Genomic DNA, 25,182 nt, shown 5'->3' with positions numbered 1-25,182 from the left:
CAGGAGCGGGGGAAAATCACACAATGGCTGCCAGGCTTCTTTTTGGGTGTCAGCTTTTAGCTGTTTCCTGCTCTTTTTCCTGCTGTTTGGGGGCTACCAAGGCCTGGTAAGTGACTTTCTTTTATTTATTTTAAAGTTTCTGACCCTTTTTTCCCCTCCAGAAGCCTCTAAGGGGAGGGAGGGGGCAGTTTTTCCCCCGTTCGTAACTCGAGGGTCGTTCGTATGTCGAGTCCTTATTTCCTCTATAGGGCGGGTTCGTAAGTTGAATTGTTCGCAAGTAGGGTCATTCGTAAGTCGAGACCCCACTGTATATTTTTTTGTTATGGGCACTTTTCTGATTTGTCATAAGGAATGTTGAATACTGCTAATGCACAATGTATTTGTACTTTGAACTGAAGAAGAAAAACAGCCACCCACAAATAATTTTTTCTGCCACACATCAAAGGAGTCATGGACTGCATGGGGAAACTTTTGAAAAAACACAACTTAACAATCAGTATGCAGTCCCACCACGAAAATACAACAACTGTTATGGTCAGCAAAGGACAAAAGGGACCCTCTCACCACTGCAGGAGTATACCAGATACCTTGCAGTTGTGGCCAGGTATATATTGGGACCACAAAATGCAACATCCACACTAGAATCAAAGAACATGAAAGACACTGCAAACTATAACAACCGGAAAAATCGGTAGTACTGAACATGCCCTGAAACAAGCTGGACATGAAATCCTATTTTAAAACACAGAACTACTGGATGACATCAGCAATCATTATGTTAGACTACAGAGGAAAGCCATTGAAATCCCCAAACATCAGCAGAGCTTCAACAAAAAAGAAGAAAGTCTAAAACTCAACAAAGCCTGGCTCCCAGTACTAAAAAAATTCAGCCTGCAAGAGATCGACAAACATGTATGTGATCACTGCACACAAAAGACTGGATAACAAAACCCATCAATCACAGTGACAGACCATCTCCGCCCTTATTGCAACAATACACCCATAGCAAAATACACCCTGATTACCATAATAACAAAAAGCCGATCCCACAGCTACAAATACTCAACTATCCCACTAACTAGACAAGAACACAGACAGAATTCTAACCCCTGTCCACTGAAGATGCCAGCCACAGAGAAATGGCAAAACATTAGGAAGAAAAACCTTCGGAACACAGCCAAACAGCCCACAAAACCTAGAATAATCATTGGATGCTGGGCGTGAAAGCCTTCGAGAATACAGTGGTGCCTTGCATAGCGAGGTTAATCCGTTCCGGATTAACCTTCGCTATAGCGAAACATCGCTAAACGGGACAAAAAAACCCATAGAAACGCATTGAACTTTGTTCAATGCGTTCCTATGGCTTGAAAACTCACAGTTCAGCGATGTTTCTTCATAGTGCCGCCATTTTCGCACCCTCGTTAAGCGAGGGCAGGGCGCGAAAATGCGGCCCGGACCTTCCGGCGGCCATTTTGGAACCGCCGTTCAGCTGTTCTCCCCGGCTTCATTTTGCGAAGATCGCTAAGCGAATCGCTTAGCGATCTTTGCAAAGCGAAAAAACCCCATAGGGGCCATCGCTGAGCGAATGCTCCAGTGATGACCCAGAGTGCCTCGTTAAGCGATTTCATCGCTCAGCGAGGCACTCGTTAAGCGAGGCACCACTGTATATTGGTCCTTTGCCAATATTTGAAGTCCACGTACAAGATCTGAGAGCAAAAGCATATTAACATATTTGCACATTGTACAATAATTCTCTCTCTCTCTCTGTGTGTGTGCACATTTGTGTGTTATTCTATCATTTTTCTTTATCATTTATAGGGAGGCTAGAGTCTTTATGGAATGCTGCCTGACTGGTCAAAGGGTTTCTTTGTATTTTGCTCTTTCAGGATCACATCTCATTTCATACACTTAAAAAAATATCCCATATGTTCCTATGGCTTTTGTTTTGTTTCTTTCAACCTTGGCATTTTGCCCCAACAGTGCTTGTGAAGAATCGTTAAATAGCGCAAATCATTAATTCTAGGAATTGAGACATGAATGGGTGATGCTAATGATCTCCCTGGGTGCTTACAGAAGTGTGTCAGAACATTGCACAGGAGGATCAAGAGTTTATTTTTTTAGTTGTTGTTTTTAACCAGGTGTTCTGGACCCTTGAGAATATGATCCCAAGAAATCAAAGCAGAGTTATAGTGCTTTCCCTTCCTGTATGCCATAAACATGCTGCTGCAAATACGGTTGGCTGTTTCATTTACACCTGAAGAGCTACTACTATAAATGCAGACAAGTCAACTCATGCACCTGTGCTGTATCATGCCTTAACTCAAATTGGAGAAGAATCGCAATCCTACAAGGCAAGTGATTATTCAACAATTTTCTAGAGTAGTTGAGGGGATATTCTATTTATATTTGTGTATATTTCAGAGTTTGTGGGTCGTTTCTTTTTCTCCACATGTCTCTCTTTTCTCCCCTCTCTCCTCACTGTCCATCTAATTGACAGATCTGGTTTGTGAAGGTTTCCTCTTCATATACATTTTGCCAGCACGAACCTGTCCAGTTTGTTTCTTCTCATTGTCGTTGTTGTTTTCAAATAGAACATTATTAAGTTGTAGATGATGTGAAACATCAAGCAGATAACCCTGGAAAGCAGAGCTTCAGTTAGCATGAGGAAACAATGCTGTAGTGGTTTAAGAGTCTAAAAGAACAATGCCGTGTGTCTATGTGAACTATTTCCAGAGGATAAATATTTTATTTATAATGGGTATTACTATGCAAATATTCATTGAAAAATACAATTATCATGGGATGGATATACTTGGACACTTGGCTCTATTAACTATTGCTTGTGGAATATCTTGATTAACAAATGACTGAAATAGTTAATCTGTTTAATGTTTCCATTATTGAAAATATCATGTTGCTCTCATACAATCACTATGGCTTGTGTAATGCACAGTCGTGTTGGAATAAAATGAGATACTCTATGTTGGCATCTTGATCACTTTTTCTGTTGTCACTTAATGAGACTATAACCAATTGTCTAATTTTCATGATTGGTCAGAAGATCAGTATAAAAAGGTTAAAATCAAATGTCCCTATCTTTAGTATTCAATACAGGCATCATCTCTGATCATATCAGAGATGGGAAAATTAATTTGGGGTGGTCTACAGTTGTGCACATAGCCTTGTTATCTCTGGTGTTCTGGATGTTGTAGACCAAAATAGTAAGCTGCCCACTCCCAACTCTGGATTCTACTGAAGCATTAACACGTAGAGGTCTGTTTCCACCCTAAGAATCCAAGAGATGAAACACCAAAAGTCACCAAACTTTGTAGATATACAAATGGGTATGGGGAGAAAATTTCCTACAGAAATTTCCAGACATATTGCCAGCTATTAGAGGATGCACAATGGACAAAGGGTCTCGTGGGACCATAGAAATTAATCCCTCTTCCTCTCAGATTGAACTGAAACCTCCAAATAGTTTAGAACAGATATAAGAACTGATTCCCTATGAAACAAACAAATTAGACATGTCTTATTTGTTCTCTGCAGCCTTTGTTTGTGAATTTGGGTATTGGAAACTAAATTTATCATATACTGTATTAAGCAAGTTTATTCCACTTTAAATGGATTTCATGGCTGGTACTCCTTTTGTCCAGTATCCTTTCCTACTATTTAAATCCCCATCTTGTTATATACTATACAATGAGATATGTAAACTTCAGCTTCTTAACTAGTGGCACATCAATAGCGTGATTTATGGTATTGTATTTGACTTCTGCCAATTTACATAAAGATCAGGATTTTGGCTATGGTCACTGCAGAGTATTCCTTTTGAAACCACGTATGCCTAGATTCTGGAGAGAAATGCTGATTTGGATTCAGTTCCTTAAAACCCTCTGGTTAATGAATGTGGCATATTGGGCTTTTGTACCTATGATTCCAAAAACCAGAATTTGGCCCAATATTGCTACACAATATCCTGCTTGCATTGCCAGCAGGAAAAAGGATGCCAAGTCTTACATAGCAAAGGGCAGCCTGAATGTTGACAACAATACTGGTAGCAGTCAAGGTGGTCTACTGGGTGCCCTCTTCTGCTCACTACCATTCACAAAGTGACACCATGCAGGGGAAATCCCCAGAAGCTGACTCCTTTTTAGATTAGTTAACTACTTCTCACCCAAAGAGAAATCAGTTGTTAAGGCTGTTATACAATAAATGTGAAAATATATCTAAATTATTTTGGAAAAGTAGAGCAGAGAAGCTAAAGTGATATGCTCTGTTTCTCAGTAAATTGACATGAATAGTAGGTGTTCATTCTGAGGACATTTATTTCATCAGTGATTTGTCCTATGGGGTAGGAAAATCTTCCACATCCTCGTGCCAAGCTGCCAAGCCTCTGGGGGCAGAATCTCCAGGAACTCGTTGGCTCCTGGATCTAGCTCCCTAAACCACCTGATCTGTTGATGCAACAAGGCAGCAGCTAAACTATTGTCTATCTCTGGAATGTGTTGTGCCTGAACCAAAATGTTGAATTTCAAGGCCTGCAGTGTGAATGCCCTAATCAATTCCATGACCCTCTCTGAATGAGACATAAGGTTGTCGAACCAAAAATGTACGACAGAGTTTGACCATTCTTCTGCCCATAGCCACAGTGTGCCTACTATTGGGAAGAATTTAAGGAATGTTAGATTCCTGGTAATACGGGCCTGATGCCAATCTTCAGGCCATGTGCTGCTACATCATCTCCCTCTGAAATAGATCCCAAAACCTAAGGAGCTCGCAGTGTCTGAATGAACCTGGAAAATCCACCTTCAACCCTATCTCACTTCTCCAGAAAGATATTCAATTAAAACCTGCTAAAACTGATTCCAGACTTGTAGGTCCTCCCTCATACCTTGCGTAACCCTAGTCCTATGCAATGGGTGATGCGGGCCCTCCATCGCATTGCAAAGCTGATGCAAAAAGGCACGTCCCAGCACCATGACTCTATGGTGTCGTGATGGTCTATGATTTCTTGCAGCTCTTGCAGAGACACCTTTCTCCTTTGTAATAGTGATGCGATCCAAATTTTAAGGTCAGCTAATTTGTTGCCTGGCAACTTTGATGTCTGTTGTACAGTGTCTAGCTCAATGTTGGTCCTTCTGTTTTTTCCCTCTGCCAGTTGTAAATCTATCTCCTCTGCCATTGCTTGGATAGTGTTCAGGATAAGTTTACACCTCCCTGTGTTCCTCTCACCACAAAAAAGAAAATCATCAAGGTAATGGGCCTTACACTTACGGCCCACCCTGCTTCTGAGCTTCCATTCAATAAACGAGCTGAAACGCTCAAGTGCTGCGCCTGACACATGGGTAAGGCTCTGTCAACATAGAGGGATCCTTGAAAATGAAAGCCTAACAGATCAAAATCATGCAGATGAACTGGCAAAATCTGGAAAGCTGATTTAATATCACATTTTGCCATCTCCACCCCTACACCACACTTCAGTATCATGTGAACCTCCTCCTCAAAGAGATGCAGCACACTGTACAATGTTTCTGAGGGATGGAATTGTTGACCGACTCTCCCTCAGGGTAGGACAAATAATGTATTAATTTAAACTCTCCCTGTACCTTTTTTGGAACAATTCCTAAAGGTGAGACCCTTAAGGTTTCCAGAGGGGGTGATGTGAAAGGACCCAAGACTCTCCCTTCCCTTTCTTCCTTGGAAACTTTTTTCTGAACCACCTTTTCCATTCCAAACAATGATTCACTTGCAAAAGCAAAAGCGCAGTGTATTGGAGCTCTCTCTTTCACTGGCGCCAGGAAAGGAAGAGGGCGGGGAGAGGGTGGAACACCCTTAAATAACCTAACATTCCCTCCTCTCACCAACGACAATTACCACAAGACTAAGAGTCTCACGTCATCTGAGGAGGGAGGCAAAAGCGAGCCGCCCAGCAAGGTTCAATCAGTTGTTTAGTAAATAGAGGGACAGTAAAGGACTCAAGAGGCTGCTCAACTATAGAAGCTCACTAAAGGTGTGGAACTGGTAAATATTGTTAAATATCTCACTTATTTTGAAAGCTAGATTAGGGTCACTTTAAGTTGTTTCCAACTTGATGGCAGAAAACATAACATATTCTGTTTAAGTTAACCAATTCATTGGCAGTAACAGATTAATAGTTCTTATGTTCTTTTCATTACAGATCATATGCAAGTACAGAAGACAACATGAATAATGATACTTTGATGTCTACTTTTCTGCTGATGAGAATCTCCAATGTCCGAGAACTACAGATCTTACACTTTTTCCTATTTCTAGTATTGTATCTGATGTCAGTAACTAGCAACCTTCTCATTATCATTGCAGTGGCCTTGGATTATCACCTTCATACCCCTATATACTTCTTTCTGTTCAATTTAGCTATGCTAGACCTTGGTTCAGTGTCAGTCACAGTGCCCAAATCTATGGCTGTGTCCCTTATGGATGACACTTCAATTTCATATGCTGGATGTGTAGCTCAGGTTTTCTGTTATCTCTTCTTTCTAACTTCAGGCTTTTGTATCTTAGTTATAATGGCTCATGATCGCAACATTGCTATTTGCAACCCACAGCAGTATGAAAGAATCATTCACAAAGGAGCCTGCTTTCATATGGTAGCAATAGGATGCTTTAGTAGTTTTTTTTATGCACTCTTACACACTGTTGGTACTTTTGCAAATACCTTCTGTTCTAATACAGCCAGTCAGTTCTTCTGTGAAATCCCACAGTTACTCAAGCTGTCATGCTCTGACCTTTATCTTGTGGAAGTTGGGCTTATTGTACTCAGCTGCAGTACAGCAATAGGATGCCTTATTTTCATCATCCACACCTATGTGCAGATCTTTGCTACAGTGCTCAGAATACCCTCAGCACATGGTCAGAGAAAAGCCTTCTCTACTTGTATTCCTCACCTCACTGTTGTCTGTATGTTGATATTCTGTGGAATCTTTGCTTATGCAAAGCCTCGGTCTGATACATCATCTGCTCTGGATGTAGCTTTTGCTGTGACATATTCTATAATTCCTCACTTGTTGAACCCATTCATCTATAGCATGAGAAACAAAGATCTCAAGAGTGCTTTGTGGAAATTGGTAAATTTCAGACATGCCTCTAAAACCATTTCATCTGATCTTTAGTGTGAATTGTGTACTAATGCAGTTCTATTCATATTGTGTATTAATCCTGATTCCCTTGTTACTTTTTCATTTATCTTTCCCAATTCATGTTTACCCTCTTCAGTTATACTGCCTCTATGTTTTTTGAAATATTGCATTATTTGTATTATTTACCTATGAACAGCTTCCACTGATACCTCTTCTAATCTGGTAATTGGATTTCCCAAGATATACAGTATATCCAGTGCTGAATTGATTCCTTTACCTCAGTGGTTCCCAAACCTGGGTCCCTGGAAGTTTCTGGACTACAACTCTCAGAAATCCTGGCCACCATAGCCACTGGTCAAGGCTTATGGGAGTTTTAGACCAAGAACACCTGGGGACCTATGGTTGTGAACAATTGATCCCCAGCATGAAAAACAATGCTCTGTGAAAAATGTTAGATCTGGAACTTGACTCTAAGCCATGTTTAAATGTGTCATGTAAGAATAAAACTGTATGCAAATTTGGACATGAATATTGGCTTCCATAATTTCTAACCTTTTGCTTGAACCGTATCTGTATCAAGATCAAATTAATTATGTTAGGATTAATTAATTAAATTGGAAGAGTCTCAATGCATGCTGGAAGGTTGCAGCATACTATGGACTTGAAAAGACAGAGTCAACCGAAGTAAGGTCGTGGTCTAGAAACCTCTGACTCTGCTATGCCTGTTACATTCTTTGGGTCATCATTATACACACTAAAGGCCTATTGCTACTAAGGGCCTGCCCTCTTTCTTAGAGAACTCTCTCTAGGTGTGTCCCCACTTTGTCTTGAACTACACTTTTCCTGGCACAGTGAAATTTGGTGAGATCCAGCTGGTGCTTAAAAGGTCCTTATTTTCAGTGCAATCTATTTTAACTCTCAATATCCATTGTGAAGGCAGAACAAACATCTATTTTGTATCTCAAAGAATGCCAGCTCTTAAAGAGGAAGAATGGATCATTTTAAGTAGAAACACAAGTAGATGAAGTCTTTTCCCCCACCCTATGCAAAACAGTGATATCAGGGAACTGTATATCATAATTATATGCCAGTGTGGAGAGTGAGCAGGTAACTCATGCTTAAATGTATCCTGTAAGAACAAAATTGTATAAGAATTTGGATATCATCTTGGGTTTTGTGACCTGCAATTTTACGCTAGGACCACTTTGTTATGCAGATTGAATTAATCCTGTTGCGTGCCTTGAAATTCAATGTTCTTATCCAAGCAAAATATATCCCTGGTTTGGATAACAGCTTGGCTGATGCTGTATCATGCCAACAGATCCCGTGGTTCAGGGAGTTAGATTCAGGAGCCAGTGGCGTCCAGACAGACTACCAGCAGAGGTCTGGCAAATTGGCAGGAGGACGCCGAAAGAGCTATAGGCCTGGCCCTGGCTCCAAGGGTGCGGAAGGCATACCGGGCAGTGAGTACAGAGTTCCAGGAGTTCAGGAGATCAGTAGACCGGGAACCATTGTGGCCTGCTCCCATGGAGCACCTGCAGCAGTTTACAGTGTTCCTTAATAGAAGGGGTTTAGCTAGTTGCTGCCAAATATCTGCAGGGACACCTTTGAAGCAGTACTGTTTCAAGCTGCCTCCTTGCTGACATTTTTCGGTGCCCTAAGGATCAGCGAGGTGGTAGCAGCTGGGAAAGGCGATGCATCGAGTTTAGCCCTACAATGGCACGATGTGACGTTAGCAGAGGATATGGTGCAAATTCGCATCTGCCGGTCCAAGGCAGACCAGCGAGGGAAGGGAGCAAACCTTACTTTAGGTCCCTGTTCAATAGAAATCTTTTTGTCCGGTAAAAGCAATAGGAGTTTACTTAAAGGTTAGAGGACATGGTCATGATTATTTTTTCATACATGAGGATGGAACCCCTCTAACAAAATACCAATTTTGGAAAATTACCGACTTAGTGTTAGGTAAGGCTGGGGTCCATGGCCTGAGGTTTGGAACCCATTCCTTTAAATGACTTAAAGACTAAACAACAACAAAGTTTAAATAAACTATTTAGAATTTAAATATTAACAATTCTTCTGTTCTTTTCTCTACAGATCATATGCAAATAGTGAAGACAATATGAATAATCATACTTCAAAATCTACTTTTCTGCTGATGAGAATCTCTGATGTCCAAGAACTGCAGATCTTACATGCCTTTGTATTTCTAGCATTATACCTGCTGTCAATAATTGGAAACCTTCTCATTCTTATTGCAGTGGCTTTGGATTACCGCCTTCACACTCCCATGTATTTCTTCCTGTCCAATTTAGCAGTGCTAGACCTTGGCTCAGTGTCAGTCACAGTGCCCAAATCCATTGCTATGTCCCTTGCAGATGACACTTCAATTTCATATTATGGATGCGTTGCTCAGGTGTTCTTTTTTATCTTCTTTTTTACTACAGGTTTTTGTGTCTTAATTATAATGGCTCATGATCGCAATATTGCTATTTGCAAACCACTCCAGTATGAAAGAATCATGCACAAAGAAGCTTGCTTTCATATGGTAGCACTAGGTTGGTTTGCTGGTCTTTGTAATGCCCTATTACACACTGGTGGCACTTTTGCAAATGCCTTCTGTTCTAATACAGTCAGTCAGTTCTTCTGTGAGATCCCACAGTTATTAAAGCTCTCCTGCTCTGACCTTTATCTTGTGGAATTTGGGCTTATTGTACTCAGCTGCAGTATAGCAATAGGAAGCCTCATCTTCATCATCAAAACCTATGTGCAGATCTTTGCTACGGTGCTCAGAATCCCCTCAGTACATGGTCAGAGAAAAGCCTTCTCCACCTGTATTCCTCACCTCACTGTTGTCTCTGTGTTAATACTGTGTGGAGGTTCTGCTCATGCAAGGCCCCCAACTAATACCACTTCAGCTCTGGATGTGGCATTTGCAGTGATTTATTCTATAATTCCTCCCCTGTTGAATCCATTCATCTATAGCATGAGAAACAAAGAGCTCAAGGCTGCTTTGTGGAAATTGTTAAATTTCAGGTTTTCTTCTAAAACCATTTCTATCCATCTTTAGAAATGATTCTGAACGTATTATTTTCAGATTCATCACTGATCTTATCATTTATCCTTCCCAATTCATGTTCTGAATTCTGTTGACACTCTTTATTGAAGGCCCCCTATAGGACCTGATAGCAAAAATTTATTAAACTGTAATCCAAAAATATCATGCATGTTTGTAAATTAGATTTTTGTGATTAAAGTCACTACTGAAACTTCTTTTCCTTGCTAGTGCCACCTTAATCTGCTATTGAAGTTTTTTTTGTCTCGGATGGCTTCCCACGGAGCTCAACACTGGCATATATTCCCACACACTCCAAGGATGCTTATGTGTAGGTCCCTATGAAAATGACCCAGTCACAGAGTCTTTTGGGCATGTAAAATATATTTTAGAGCAGGGGTCTCAAAGATGCAGCCTGGGGGCCATTTGCGGCCCCCCAGATGATAGTTTGTGGCCCTCGCCTTGCCTGCCCCCCCCAAAGCGCCCACACATCCTCTGCTGTCAAGAGTAAAAAAAAAGCCTTGCCTCGCTCGCCTGCTCTCTCCCAAGACAGCACCTCTTGCACCCTCCATCCAGAACTGCAGCCTGCCAGCCAGCCCACCTGTCCGTTGGCTAAGGAAACTCCTGGGCGGCTTCCTCGGGCTCTTGCTCCGCTTGGCGGAAAATCTGATGCGGCCCAGCCTCACCCAGACTCTGCCTCTAACGGCCCCCAGGTAAATTGAGTTTAAAACCCCTGCTATAGATCAAAGAGGCCTCAATGATGCAAGTACACAGTGCATGCTGGGAACACTGACACCCAAGATGGCAGAAGGATTGATAAATTGTTGCGGCCATGGCAGTGTTGCCTGTTGTTCCACCTGAGTCTCCAGCTCTTCTGGGTGTGGTGGTGATGGCCCAGTAAAGCAGAAGACCTGGGCAGGAAGAAGAAATGTTTCTTAGAATATTCTGTGAGCATAGCCCACAGTATACATTGTATAAAAGGACGGGATAGAAAAATAAATAAATAAATAAATAAATAAATAAATAAATAAATAAATAAATATTTTATAATTCAGCTTTCCATTTTTAATTTCAGATTTCATGAGTTTCTTAAAAATCTCATCCAAGTCAGTACAATGTTTGATTTTGAATAAGACTAAGCTTGACACATATTTTCTGACCCTTGATTACCACTTGCATACCCCAATGTATTTCTTCCTCTTCACCTTAGCCATGCTGGACCTTGGCTCAGTGTTAGTCACTATGCCCAAATCTATGGCTATGTCCCTTACAGGGGACACCTCAATTTCATATGCTGGATGTGTTGCTCATGTTTTCTTTTGTTTCTTCTTTTTATCTTCAGATTATATTGTTTTAATTATAATGGCCCATGATCGTTATCTTGCAATTTGCAACCCACTCCAGTATGAAAGAATCATGCACAAAAGAGCCTGCTTTCAGATGGTAGTGATAGGGTGGATTACAAGTCTTGGTTATGCCCTGTTGCACACTGGTGGCACCTTTGCAAACACCTTCTGTTCTAACACAGTCCAGCAGTTTTTCTGTGAAGTCCCCCAGTCGTTAAAGCTCTCCTGCTCTGATGTTTATCTTCTGGCAATTGGGCTTCTTGCAGTGAGCTGTGGTATTCTGCTAGGATGCCTTATCTTCGTAATCAAAACATATGTGCAGAAAATCTTTGCTGCAGTGCTCAGATTCCCCTCTGTACATGGTCAAAGAAAAGCCTTCTTGCATCCCTCACCTCACTGTTGTCTCTGTGTTTATAATGAGTGGAAGCTCTTCTTATGCAAGGCCTCTGACAGATACATCTTCTGCTCTAGACATGGCTTTTGCTTTCATATATGCAGTCATTCCTTCCCTGATGAACCCATTCATCTACAGCATGAGAAACAAAGAGCTCAAGGCAGGTTTGTGGAAATTGCTAAATGTCAGGTTTGTCTCTAAAACTGTTTTATCCCACCTTTAGAGTTAATTCTCTACAAGGCCACTTCTATTCAAATTGGTTTTTGGCCCTGATAGCTTTGCTCTTATGTAGGTCACCTTTTTGGATGCATCTTCACCATATTGAGGTATGTTTGCACACCTACATGATCTGACAGAGAAAATATATTGAAATTTGTGTTCATTGATTTCATTGATATTCATTAGTAATATGCAGAGTTCCAAATTACAATTTGTGGATTTAACACACTGGTGGGACAGTTGCAAAGACCTCTGTTCCTTGCTAGTTCAACTTTAGCCTGCTACTGAGGTCTCAATCTCATGCAACTTTCACTTTGATACAGTCTCTGAAACTCCAGGGCTGCTTCTGTGAGAGTGCTTACATAAGGGAACCGGTGCCTAAGAGAGACAAAATAAATGTTATAGAATATATTTCAGTATGAAAAGGAAGTGATATATTTCAGAATTTCTAAGTTGAAAGATGAGGAAGCAAGTTTGTGAAGATATAAGACCCAATTCTGGCATTAGGCCAAAATCCATCTTCATCTATGGCCTGTGCTTTAGCCCATCTACCTTTGCATTCGGAGATCTTGCTGACATTCAGATGGGAACATAGGAGATGCCCTCCATCCCTACCACCTGCTAAGCCCTCTGTAGATTCATGCATAACATCTGAAGAGGGATGTAGTGTCCAGGCATTCCGAAAGAATATAAGACATTAATTGGTTGTTGTGGGCTTTCTGAGCTGTTTGGCCGTGTTCTCAAGGTTTTTCTTCCTAATGTTTTGCCAGTCTCTGTGGCTGTCATCTTCAGAGGACAAGAGTCAGAACTCTATCTCTGCTCCATAGAATTCTGACTCCTGTCCTCTGAACATGCCATCCACAGAGACTGGTGAAACATTAGGAAGAAAAACCTTAAGAACACAGCCAAACAGTCCAGAAAACCCACAACAGCCATAGGATCCTGGCCATGAAAGCCTTTGAGAATGCATAAAACATTAACTTGAATTATGATTCACAAAAAACAAGTCTCCTTGTAGAGTTTCATTTGGTCTTACCAGTAACATGTAGAAATGTATTGTGCATGTAGCATGAGCTAAAGATATGGATGAACCAGGGAATATGTTGGTGATGCATCTAGTATTCTAGATCCACCAGCAACATATAAAGAACCCTTCTCCAGCCATATGAAGATGGCTGATTACTCCTAATCAGTGAGCTAGCCTACCTGGATCTGTTTCCTTCTTGCGAACAATAATCTTACAACTGCAGAGTTGGAAGGGACCCTGGGGATCATCATTTCTATACCGTCAAAAAGGTATAATGGGGAATTGAACTCCCCAACGGTGGCTCTGCAGCCAGATACCTAAACCACTCTGATAGTTGATTCCTTACTGATTGCCTTCTCTAGAGCTAGTTTATCTTCTCACATTAGGTTGGGCTCTCTTTAGCTCTTAGTAAGGAGGAAAGGATGGGGAACAATAGTAAGTGTAAAGAGTAAGGGAGAAGGGTTATGGGTCTCTTGGTAGATGTGTGAGTATGATAATAAATTAAAGATAACATGACACTTGTAATACTGAGATCTGGATAAGGGCAATTTTTCTCTGTGTTTTTCAATAAACTATACTAAACTGGGAGATAAACTCTTCTGAAATCAAAAGAAGCTCAGCTGTATTTCCTTCACATATTTTCCCAATTGTCAGTATGTTCTAATTATTTGTTGCATAGTTTCTTTTTAAAAATATCTCTCTACATAGAATATATAACTAAAAAAGGTAGTGAAATAATGATGTTGACTGGCTCCACTGTCCAGAATCCAGTCCTTATTTTGAGAATCTTTTGCACGGCAAACTACAGAAGCTTGTGGGATCCATTGAGTTCTCCTTTTCTGTTGCTGTCCGCCTTTCCTTTCTGGAGACGAATGTGTAGAAATCTTTTCCTTTACATCCAGACAAACACTTTGTAGATGAGTTGAACTCCCACAGGAAAAACATCTGCACATCGTCAAGATTCCAGGAACACTGTGCTGCTTTGGTGGAGTTTTCTTCTCCACTGGAAAATGCTAACTCCTGGCGACCAGATTATCAGCTCTCTTCGACTCCTCTTCCTTTAGCTGTCCAAATAGATATGCCATCATTAGCTGGTCTTGTGGATTACATTCCAGCATCACTGCCAATACATCACACGAGGCACCCAGACATGACAAGACAATTGGCACTTGGTTACACTTCCTCCTGCCTGGTCAGGGTAACTTAAGAAGCAACAGTGTCCCAGACATGCACCATTCGCAAAATTTGCGAACATTCTTGTGTGGAATTAATCCCTTGCACCAGTGGCGATTGGCTATCTTCAAGGCACAAAATAATTGCATCTAAGGCACGTTGGTTCTTCAGTACATTCTCCTTTTGTACAGCTTCCTCATCCTCATCATCCTCAACTTCTATGGGATTTGGTGGGTTATTTATAATGTCCCAAAGACCTTCCCTGAGAAGGAACATGTGCATTTTCAGCTCCCATGCCAAATAATTCCTCTCATTCATTCTCCCACAATGCAATAAAACAATTTCACATTTTTCATCATATGCCAACAGCATTTCTCATGATATATGTCATAATTTCTTCCTTGGGAAATCCATTCATGAACAGCATGAGAAACAAAGAGATTAAGTATCTTATGGACAAATGGTTAGATCTGGGACTTTCCTCTAAAGTCATGCTTAGTGGTATCATGATTAGAACATAATTGTATAAGAATTTGGATACAAATATTGGTTTGTGTAATCTTATACTAAACCTGCTTTGTTATCCAGAATCAATTAATCCTGATAAAATGAATTACTTAAATTGGGAAAATCCCAAGGCCTGCTGGAAGGGGATGATCAAAAGTAAGGTCCTAGTCTGAGCACCTGTAAATCTACTGTATCTGCTATATTATTTGGGTCTGCATAACACAGAGACCAACATGAATTTGATCAAACTCCAGAAGGCAGTGGAAGACAGGAGGCCCTGGCATGCTCTGGCCCATGGGGTCACGAAGAGTCAGACATGACGTAACGACTAAACAACAACAACACACAATAATGTCCTAGAGTTGCTAAGGGCCTGCAGTCACTCAGAGAGGTCTCCCTGTTTTGCTTTGAATGTAGTGAATGAGAAGATAAGAAATCTCGACCTTCCCAATCTGAGCATGTGAATTCAAAGGCTAGCAGTGAGAAAGCTCATTATGTTTGAAAACAACACTGAAATAGATGTTAGTGACAAATGACCTCAAACCTAGGAAAGGTTTTGAGGACTTCCAGTAGGTCCTGTAAGACTGCTGTACTGTCAAGAATGGGCAGGACTGCAGAGAGATGACATCTGGATTATTCCCAAGAGTGCATCCAAAACTGAACTCTAGTTTTCCTAGATATATTTTAAACTCTAATATGCTCTTTCTCTGTGTGTGTGTGTGTTTTAGAGCGGGTCTGTGTTCGTTTACCCATTTCATTTATCTTTTGTTGGGAAGTGAGCATCTTTATTGAATATAGCCTCAATGGTTAAATGGCTTGTTCAATATTTCAACCAGATAATCCTTCTGAATCACTTATCATTTTACATATTTTCTTTAAAAAAACATATAATTCTACTGCAATTCTTCTTTTGCTTTAAATAATGGTATTTTGACACAACATATATTGGTAATACTTTGATACAACAAAAAGTTAACAAAAGCCCTGAGAGAATGCTTGAATTCATTTGTGAGATTGGCCTATTTCCAGAAATTCAGAAACACATGGGTGATGGTAATGATCTGACTGGGTAACTGCAAAAGTGTGTGAAGAACATTACAATGTTTTTTAATCAGGTATGCTGGACTCCTGGGAGTAAGATCCCCAGAAACCAAAGCAGAGTTAAAGTGTTTCCCCTTCTTGCATGTGAGTTAACTTTGCTGCTGCAAATGCAGGTCTTCATTTTGTCTACACATGAAGGGTTATTAATATTAGTGCAGGCAAAAAGTCACCTCATACACCTGTGCTGTATCATGCCATCATTCAAATTGGAAAAGAAGAGGAATCTTACAAGGCAAGTGATTATTTAACCCTATTCTAAGGTTTTTTGGTTAAAATTATATATTTTTGTGAAATTCCAGAGTTTGTGGGATGTTTCCTTTTATCCTCCTTCCCCGTCCTCTCTCTCTCTCTCTCTCTCTCTCTCCAGTGTCTATGAAATTTACAGGATATGAATGTTTCCTCTTGGAGTACATTTTGCCCTCAGAAATCTGTCCAGTTTGTTTCTTCTCATTGTTGCTGTTTCCATAAAGAACATTATTAAGTTGCAGTGAATATGAACTATGCCTTATAAAATGCTATACAGTTGAGGCTCTGTTAGCATGAGTAGATAATCCTGTGATTCTGTAATGGGGGAAGAGCCATGCCCTGTATCTTTCTGAACTATTTCCAGGGGAAAAGATTTTGTTCACACTTGGTATGATGTCCATTGGTAGGTTTGTGAATGCTGCCATGCAAATATTTATGCAAAGATATAGTTATCATGGGATGTATAACAGGAGAAGTTGAGTCTCTTAGCTATTGCATGTGGAATGCCTAGATTCACAATTGATTGCAACAGTTAATCTATATAATGTATCAATTATTGCCAGCAAATACCGCGTTGTTCTCAAACAATTACTGTGGCTTGTGAAATGAACAGTCATATTGGAAATAAACATCATATGTGGACACCTCGAACAAATTTCCTGTTGCTTAATGAGACTAAAATCAAATGTCTAATTTTCACTATTGCTCAAAAATGTGTATGGAAAAGTCAGATTAAAATCTCCCTATATATTTTGTGGTCCATATGGGTATCATCACAATTTATAACAGAGATGAGAAAATTAATTTTGGGTGGTTTACAGTTAACAGAATATGTTGGTGGCCATGCTAGTCATGGTATCCTTCATACTGTAGTCCAAACTAGTCAGTATTTGCGCCTCTCTGAATTCTGCTGAAGCCTTGACACTTGGGAATCATTGTCTCCTCAAACACCACCAAAAATTACTCAACTTAGTACTGTAGATATATGAATGCGTATGTGGAGGAACATGTTCTAGCATAAATACTTTTCAGACAGCTAGCCAGAGAAATTAGTTTGTACAGCCTACAAATAGTCTTGTGCCACTATCCCACTTCAACCAATTGACATTTTTTTTGCACTGTAGCCTCCGTTGTCTACATGCCTAACATGCCTAACAAACAGTAATAGTCCTTACCGTGCCCCCCCCAGATTCTTCCATGATTCCTGGTACAATCCCTGCACAAAGAAGCGCTCTCTGTAGGAAGCAGAATAGGGAGAAGACACTTTTCTAACAGAAATCACCTCACACTGATTTCTGCTAGCTGATCTCAAAGGTCTGCCACCAGAGGCATTGACTGGCTGGCACAAAGTTAGGTTACGGTGAGGATAGTCCTAAGCAATCTCCAGCACTCTTTGGCTTGGAGGAATGTCACCTCAGCACAAGTTGAAGTGGACGCAAGTTATTAAAAATAAATAATTTTTTTTAAAAAGTCAACTAACCGTCTGCCATCTAGGGTAGAATTCTTAGTCTAAGAACTTTTTCTCTAGGAGACTACTGTTCACTGTTTTCATGACTTCATTTCACAAATATTTTCCTCTCCCTTCTGTGTCTCTTATCTTTTTTATTAAACAGACTCTTCCTTATTCTGTTTTCTTCTTTGACCATCTTCTCTATGATATTTAAAGGCTGAAATCCTGTTGCTTGGTGCAGTATGTTGCAACTAGTGTAAGCCCACTTGATTCAATGCAACTTATAACAAGTCCTACTATAGGTACACGAATGATGGAAGAAATCTCCCCATTCCTTCTTTCCTATGGAGATCATGTCTCATAAAATATTTCAAATTTATTCTCTGCACTCATCTGCTTTTATAATGAATCCTGAAGTAACTGAACGTTATTAAAAGATCACAGTAATAAATACTGTGTTAAATAGGAAAATTCAAATCAAGCCTGAACTGTCTCTCCAGGCAAAAATGTTGAAACTGATGTGCTATTTTGGGTGCCTTTTGAGAAGACAGGATTCTCTGGAAAAGAAAATAATGCTGGGAAAGGATGAAGACAGCAGGAAAAAAACTAAATACAAGATGGCCTGACTCCCTAAAGGAAACCACAGGTTTGAGTTTTCAAGAGCTGAGGAGAGGTTATTCTGGAGATCACTCATTCATGGGATCACCATAAGTCAAGGGTGATTTGATGGCACAAACAATGACAAAAAATAACCATCCACTGTGAGGACAGCTATTTCATTAGTGAGCCATTACAATCAATGTAAGATTACTTAAGGAACTGTATGCAAATAAAACATTCAAATGCCTCATAGAGTTCACATTGTTTTGGATTTTCCAGTGTCAAAGAGAACTTCATTGCATCACGGCTGGGAAAATATCTCATGCTCATTATTTGTGAAGGTTCCCCTTGACATTTTCAGCCTAGTCGTGTCCGACTCTAGGGCGCGGTGCTCATCCCCGTTTCCAAGCCGTAGAGTCAGCATTTGTCCGAAGACAGTTCCGTTGTCACGTGGCCAGCGCGGCTATACACGGAACGCTGTTTACCTTCCCACTGTGGTGGTACCTATTTATCTACTCGCATTTACATGCTTTCGAACTGCTAGGTTGGCAGGAGCTGGGACAAAGCGACGGGAGCTCACTCCGTCGCGTGGATTCAATCTTACAACTGCTGGTCTTCTGACCCTGCAACACACAAAGGCTTCTGCAGTTTAGCCCACAGCACCACCACGTCCCTCTTTACTTTTACTTGTTTTCTTCTTAGTAAAACCCCAGTCTTGTTACATAGAATACAATAAGGAACACAAATGTTGATCTCTTAACTAGTGGCACTCTGATGTTTATTTTATGCCAATCTACATAAAAAACAGAATTCTGACCATGGTCACTGCAGCATATGGTTTGGGGGCATTCTTCTGAAGATCAGATAAGCTTGGATCATGTGGAGTAATGCTGTTCTTAATTTCGGGAAGAACAGGCATGCTTGTCTTGGGAACCAGGAATCACGCTGCAAGTAGTTTCTTATCCCACGATGTTTCGTCCTCACCTAGAAGCAGAAGACTTAACCAGCTTTCTTCATCTGCTTTCTACTCTTTCCAGCAAGTCCTATCAGAGGTATACAAACAAAGTGTTCGAAAAAGTCCTTTCATTCATTCATTCTTAAAGAGATCATGAACTGCTGGATATACTGAGGACATATACTGAATTGTAAAATGAATGTTTACAAGTGCTATTCCTGATTTAAAGGCCCCACATAAAGTAAGAATATACTTAGGCTTCAAGCACTAGCATATGCCATGTTGCTTCCACTGATTTATTTGTCTCTGTTGCAAAAGCACACAGAGGTAGTCCCACAATATAGTCCTGCCAGGATATTGTTATTGATTTAGTCACTTTTTACATGTATTGTGATTCTTTAATCAAATTTATTTAGGTCTTCAGTAAACTGGCATGAACAAGGGTCTTTCATTGTGAGTGCATTTCTTTCACCACTAACAGTTGTGTAACTGGCAATAAAAAAAGTTCTATAGCCCAAAGAGTTTAGGTTACTTCACCTAGTATATAGATATACAATGCTTAGATGTCTTATGCTATTCATATTGTGATGAATTTTCAGACATGAATTTTTGTGAATCACAGAAAATTATACCACAGTGATATTTTTTGGAATTATTGTCAGCCTTATATGTTGCCTTTAAGAGGTTTAGCTCAGAGGGACCTTTTCTAAGCTGAGATGACTGTCAATCAGTAACCAATTTTTCCATTTCTGCCTCTAATTTTGAAGACAGCCACACTTCTCTGCTTATTAAAGCCTATTTGTGTAACCAGTCAATTTTCTACAATATGCTTTTTTTATTTGTTCAGAACTATGAGTAAATTGAACCTTTTATTCTTTTTCTTACCAATCTCTCAGAGTGAATTATTGAGACTAACAATGCCAGTTGAGGATAACCAATAAGGGGTGGTTTACTTTGGGGAAACTTGAAGCTTATTCTACTCTGTAGGCCCCTGCACTACCTGCTGTTTGTAAGGGAGGAAGCAGTGATAAATTTCCATGTTTACATAGGCAGAATCTGTTTAAATTAACCAGTTAATTATAATTAACAGATATGCAGTTCTTCTGTTCTTCTCATTACAGATAATCTGCAACTACAGAAGACAATATGAATAATCATTCTTCAATGTCTAGTTTTCTGCTGATGGGTTTCTCTGATGTCCGAGAACTGCAAATCTTACACTTCTTTGTATTTCTAGTATTGTACCTGATGACAGTCATTGGGAACCTTCTCATTATCACTGCAGTGGCCTTAGATTACCGCCTTCATACCCCCATGTACTTCTTCTTGTTCAATTTAGCCATGCTAGACCTCGGTTCAATCTCGGTCATAGTGCCCAAATCCATGGCTATGGCCCTTATGGAGGACTCTTCAATTTCCTATGCTGGATGTGTTGCTCAAGTTTTGTTCTATATCTTCTTTGCTGTATCAGATTTTATTCTCTTAATTATAATGGCCCATGATCGCCATATTGCTATTTGCAACCCACTGCAGTATGAAAGAATCATGCACAAAGGAGCCTGCTTTCAGATGGTAGCACTAGGGTGGATTACTAGTTTTGGTTATGCCTTATTACACACTGTTGGCACCTTTGCAAACACCTTCTGTTCAAATACAGTCAGTCAATTTTTCTGTGAAATCCCACAGTTATTAAAGCTTTCCTGCTCTGACCTTTATCTTGTGGAAGTTGGGCTTCTTGTAGTGAGCTGTCTTATTGTACTGGGATGCTTTATCTTCATTATCATAACATACATGAAGATTTTTGCTACTGTGCTCAGAATCCCCTCGGTACATGGTCAAAGAAAAGCTTTCTCTACTTGCATTCCCCATCTGACTGTTGTCTCTGTGTTGGTATTCAGCTCAAGCTTTGCCTATGCTAGGCCTCCGACTTATACATCTTCTGCTCTGGGCATGACATTTGCTGTGATATATGCTGTAATTCCTCCCCTGTTGAATCCATTCATTTATAGCATGAGAAACAATGAGCTCAAGACTGCTTTGTGTACATTGTTAAATTTCAGGCTTTCTTCTAAAACCATTTCCACCCATCTTTAGAATTTTGTACAAATACTTTTCTATTTATATTGATCACTAATTTTGTATCATTTATCCTTCTTAATTCCTGTTTAGCCCCTTGAGTTGAAGACAACCTACATAGGCTGACATTAAAAACACCTCTGATATATGTATTATACAGGATTCCAATTTACATAGTGAGGTAGAAAGCCAGTTTTGGGCCATGGCAAAGACCCCTTCCCTTGGTAGTACCACCTTAGTCTGCTAGTGAATTTTGATGTCTCAATAACAAGTGGCTTCCCACCCATATCACACACACCAAGGATGTTTGTATGTGGCTCTCCTGTATGAGAGAACCATTCCCTAGGACAGGGAAAATAAATGTTACAGAATTTATTTCAGTTGGACTGCAGTTTATATATTTCAGAATCTCAAAGCTGAAAAATAAGGAACAAGTTATGTAAAAATACAAGACTCCATACTTTAATTGCATCAAAATCCATTTATGGCTATCAAGCAAGCTTTAGCAGGGCTGTATTCACATTTAAATATGTTGCTGATATTCAGGTGGGAACTTAAGGGATGGGGCTTCAGTGTATCACCACCCACTTAGCCCTCTTTGGATTCATGCATAAAGTCTCAATATGGTTGCAGCAGATATTCTGCCAAAGATTTGTACAAAGCAGGAAAATATTGGTGGTGCAGCTATTGTTTTAAAGTACAGTTGTAGCACAGTTTAAAGAGCACAGTTGTAGCCTTGTAAGAACATGAAGGTGGCTGATGACTTACAATCAGAAAAACATATTTGCTGGATCTCATCCTCAGTTGAGAAGCCAGAATAGAGGATACCTTGCAGGTTGCCTCTTCAGTTTTAGGGCCAGTTTTGCATTTCCCCAATACAGTATTTTATAGGTTGGCCTCTCTTTAACTCTTACAAAAGGGGGAAAGGAGGTTGTAGCTGTAAAGGGTAAGGAAGAAGAGTGATGGACCTCTTGGTAGAAGTATGGATGATAGGTTCAAAGATACATGGCACATAAAATACTGACATCTGGATATCTAGCTGGCATAATTCAGCTCCTCAACTTAAAATCACTTGCCAGTGGTCCTTTGATGTAATAAGAACAAATGCAAAGCACTTAGAGAAAATGAGACATATACTGTAGATTTCATCTACAAGTAGAATTCTTTTTTCATGTATTCAGAAAGCTACGGTTTGGTAATTATTTCTTTAATGCCTCACTAATGTGCATAGGGGCAATTATTGGTCAACTCCACTAAACTGGGAAATAAACTCCTCTGAAGTTTGAAGCTTATATACAGTTCCAGTTCCTTCATGCACTTTGATAACCTTCAATATATTGTGATGTTTTACTACAAACATTTTAATTAAAAATACATAGATATAAAGTCACAGAACTGATAAGGACCTGCCATTACTCATAGACGATTCCCCATTTTGTTTAGAATTTTATGAGTAAGCAGATTATAAATCTCCATTTCACCTGAGAGTGAAAGAGGAGAGTGCAAAAAACGGTCTATGAGAGTGAAAGAGGAGAGTGCAAAAAACGGTCTATGAGAGTGAAAGAGGAGAGTGCAAAAAACGGTCTGAAACTCAACATCAAAAAAACTAAGATCATGGCCACTGGTCCCATCACCTCCTGGGAAATAGAAGGGGAAGATATGGAGGCAGTGTCAAATTTTATCTTCCTGGGCTCCATGATCACTGCAGATGGAGACAGCAGCCCTGAAATTAAAAGGCGCCTTCTTCTTGGGAGGAAAGCGATGACAAATCTGGACAGCATCTTGAAAAGCAGAGACATCACCTTGCCAACAAAAGTCCGAATAGTCAAAGCTATGGTTTTTCCTGTCGTGATGTATGGAAGTGAGAGCTGGACCATAAAGAAAGCAGACCGCCGAAGAATTGATGCCTTTGAATTGTGGTGCTGGAGGAGGCTCTTGAGAATCCCCTGGACTGCAAGGAGAACAAACCTATCAGTTCTAAAGGAAATCAAGCCTGAGTGCTCATTGGAAGGACAGATCCTGAAGCTGAGGCTCCAGTACTTTGGCCATCTAATGAGAAGAAAAGACTCCCTGGAAAAGACCCTGATGTTGGGAAAGTGTGATGGCAAGAGGAGAAGGGGACGACCGAGGATGAGATGGCTGGACAGTGTCTGCGAAGCAACCAACATGAACCTGACACAACTCCGGGAGGCAGTAGAAGACAGGAGGGCCTGGCGTGCTCTGGTCCATGGGGTCACGAAGAGTCGGACACGACTAAACGACTAAACACACACACACACACACATTTCACCTTCCCAAACTAAGAATGTGAATTCAATGTGTAGCAAAGCAATCAGAAAAACCAGCATGTTTGAAAGCTCCACTGAATGGGATGTTGGAGACAAAGTGGCTTCAAAGATACAAAAGGTTTCGAAGGGTTCGTCATCGTTTAGTCGTTCAGTTGTGTCCGACTCTTAATGACCCCATGGACCAGAGCACACCAGGCTCTCCTGTCTTCCACTGCCTCCCGGAGTTGTGTCAAATTCATATTGGTTGCTTTGATGACACTGTCCAAACATCTCATCCTCTGTCGTCCCCTTCTCCTCTTGCCTTCACACTTTCCTAACATTAAGGTCTTTTCCAAGGATTTTTCTCTTCTCATGAGATGGCCAAAGTAGAGTGGTCTTAACCAACCAGATAGATAGATAGATAGATAGATAGATAGATAGATAGATAGATAGATAGATAGATAGATAGATAGATAGATAGATAGATAGATAGATAGATAGATAGATAGATAAATAGATAAATAAATAAATAAATAAATAAATAAATAAATAAATAAATAAATAAATAAATAAATAAATAAATAAATAAATAAATAAATAAATAAATAAATAAAGTATTGGATCTGTCTCTCCAGTGAGCACTCAGGGTTGATTTCCTTTATAATGGATAGGTTTGTTCTCCTTGCAGCTTCAGGATCTGTCTCTCCAGTGAGCACTCAGGGTTGATTTCCTTTATAATGGATAGGTTTGTTCTCCTTGCAGTCCAGGGGACTCTCAAGAGTCTCCTCCAGCACCACAATTCAAAAGCATCAATTCTTCGGCGGTAAGCTTTCTTTATGGTCCAGCTCTCACTTCCATACATCACTACAGGAAAAAGCATAGCTTTGACTATGCGGACTTTTGTTGGCAAGGTGATGTCTCTGCTTTTTAAGATGCTGTCTAGGTTTGTCATCGCTTTCCTCCCAAGAAGCAGGCATCTTTTAATTTCAGGGCTGCTGTTCGAAGGGTTAGTGCTGAGTAAATTAAACTCTTTGGAAGAATGAGGGAGCAATAGAGGAAGGTGAGTGGATGTCCTGGGAGGACATGAGGGGTAGTATTCCTCATAAGACTGCTATATTGTTAAGGATGGGCAGGACTGCAGAGACATGACATCTGCTTTATCTTCTGTTGGGAGGATTGTCTCTTAAAGGAAATTGGTCCAACAGAGCAAATGGCTTGCTTAGTATTTTGCTTGGGTACCCTTCTGGGTCATTTCATGTGCCCTTTAAATTTTTCATATTTTCCTATTGCCTTGCTCACCCACCTTGAAATAAAGAGTTGAGACACACGTGATGGGTTGAAAACAAGGGCCACAACTTTATTCAGTTTTAAACTTGAGCCCTCCCAAGTCAGACAGGGGATGGCCCTGCTCTAGAGTAGAATCCCAGTTTGGAGCCAGGGCCCAAAATGTCTTCCTCTCCAACCTTGTAATCCCAGGAATCTTCAGTGATGGGAAATAGGATGGACTATCAACCCCCTTGGGAATTCACCAATCATCACCTCTTCTATAGTATTACCTGACAGTGTGACCTATTTATAAACGACCCCAGCAAGTCAGTCCGTGACAGACCATAGGTGAGATAGGCAAAAACCATCCTGTTCACTG

At 40.3% G+C, this 25,182-nt stretch overlaps 3 protein-coding genes and 1 pseudogene across 4 annotated transcripts; all 4 read left to right on the top strand.

Moving 5' to 3' along the window:
* The first annotated feature begins 5,967 nt into the window (after nucleotides 1–5,967).
* LOC110086467 (olfactory receptor 14I1-like) lies at nucleotides 5,968–7,363 on the top strand. Its single transcript, XM_073002949.2, has one exon. The coding sequence runs from the start codon at nucleotides 6,210–6,212 to the stop codon at nucleotides 7,155–7,157; it is 948 nt and encodes a 315-aa protein (XP_072859050.2). The 5' UTR covers nucleotides 5,968–6,209; the 3' UTR covers nucleotides 7,158–7,363.
* A 1,553-nt stretch (nucleotides 7,364–8,916) lies between these two features.
* On the top strand, nucleotides 8,917–17,619 carry LOC144583698 (olfactory receptor 14C36-like). Its single transcript, XM_078378106.1, has one exon. It carries the CDS (start codon nucleotides 9,244–9,246, stop codon nucleotides 10,189–10,191), a length of 948 nt encoding a protein of 315 aa, XP_078234232.1. The 5' UTR covers nucleotides 8,917–9,243; the 3' UTR covers nucleotides 10,192–17,619.
* Nucleotides 11,257–12,139, top strand: LOC110071023 (olfactory receptor 14C36-like; annotated as a pseudogene). Its single transcript, XR_013537808.1, has one exon. The product of XR_013537808.1 is annotated as an olfactory receptor 14C36-like (transcript).
* A 1,466-nt stretch (nucleotides 17,620–19,085) lies between the features above and the next one.
* LOC110086476 (olfactory receptor 14I1-like) lies at nucleotides 19,086–21,288 on the top strand. The gene has a single exon (XM_020807413.3). The coding sequence runs from the start codon at nucleotides 20,341–20,343 to the stop codon at nucleotides 21,286–21,288; it is 948 nt and encodes a 315-aa protein (XP_020663072.3). The 5' UTR covers nucleotides 19,086–20,340.
* The last annotated feature ends 3,894 nt before the right edge of the window (nucleotides 21,289–25,182 follow it).

The sequence above is a fragment of the Pogona vitticeps genome, chromosome 6 (genome assembly GCF_051106095.1).
Source record: "Pogona vitticeps strain Pit_001003342236 chromosome 6, PviZW2.1, whole genome shotgun sequence".
NCBI lineage: Eukaryota > Metazoa > Chordata > Lepidosauria > Squamata > Agamidae > Pogona > Pogona vitticeps.
The sequence above is the reverse complement of the archived record's forward strand: the minus strand, read 5'-3'. Positions and strand labels throughout refer to the sequence as shown.

What these genes read in the sequence shown, in the direction of transcription:
- LOC144583698 (XM_078378106.1), top strand. Translation starts at nt 9,244, where the DNA reads ATGAATAATCATACTTCAAAATCTACTTTTCTGCTGATGAGAATCTCT.
- LOC110086467 (XM_073002949.2), top strand. Translation starts at nt 6,210, where the DNA reads ATGAATAATGATACTTTGATGTCTACTTTTCTGCTGATGAGAATCTCC.
- LOC110086476 (XM_020807413.3), top strand. Translation starts at nt 20,341, where the DNA reads ATGAATAATCATTCTTCAATGTCTAGTTTTCTGCTGATGGGTTTCTCT.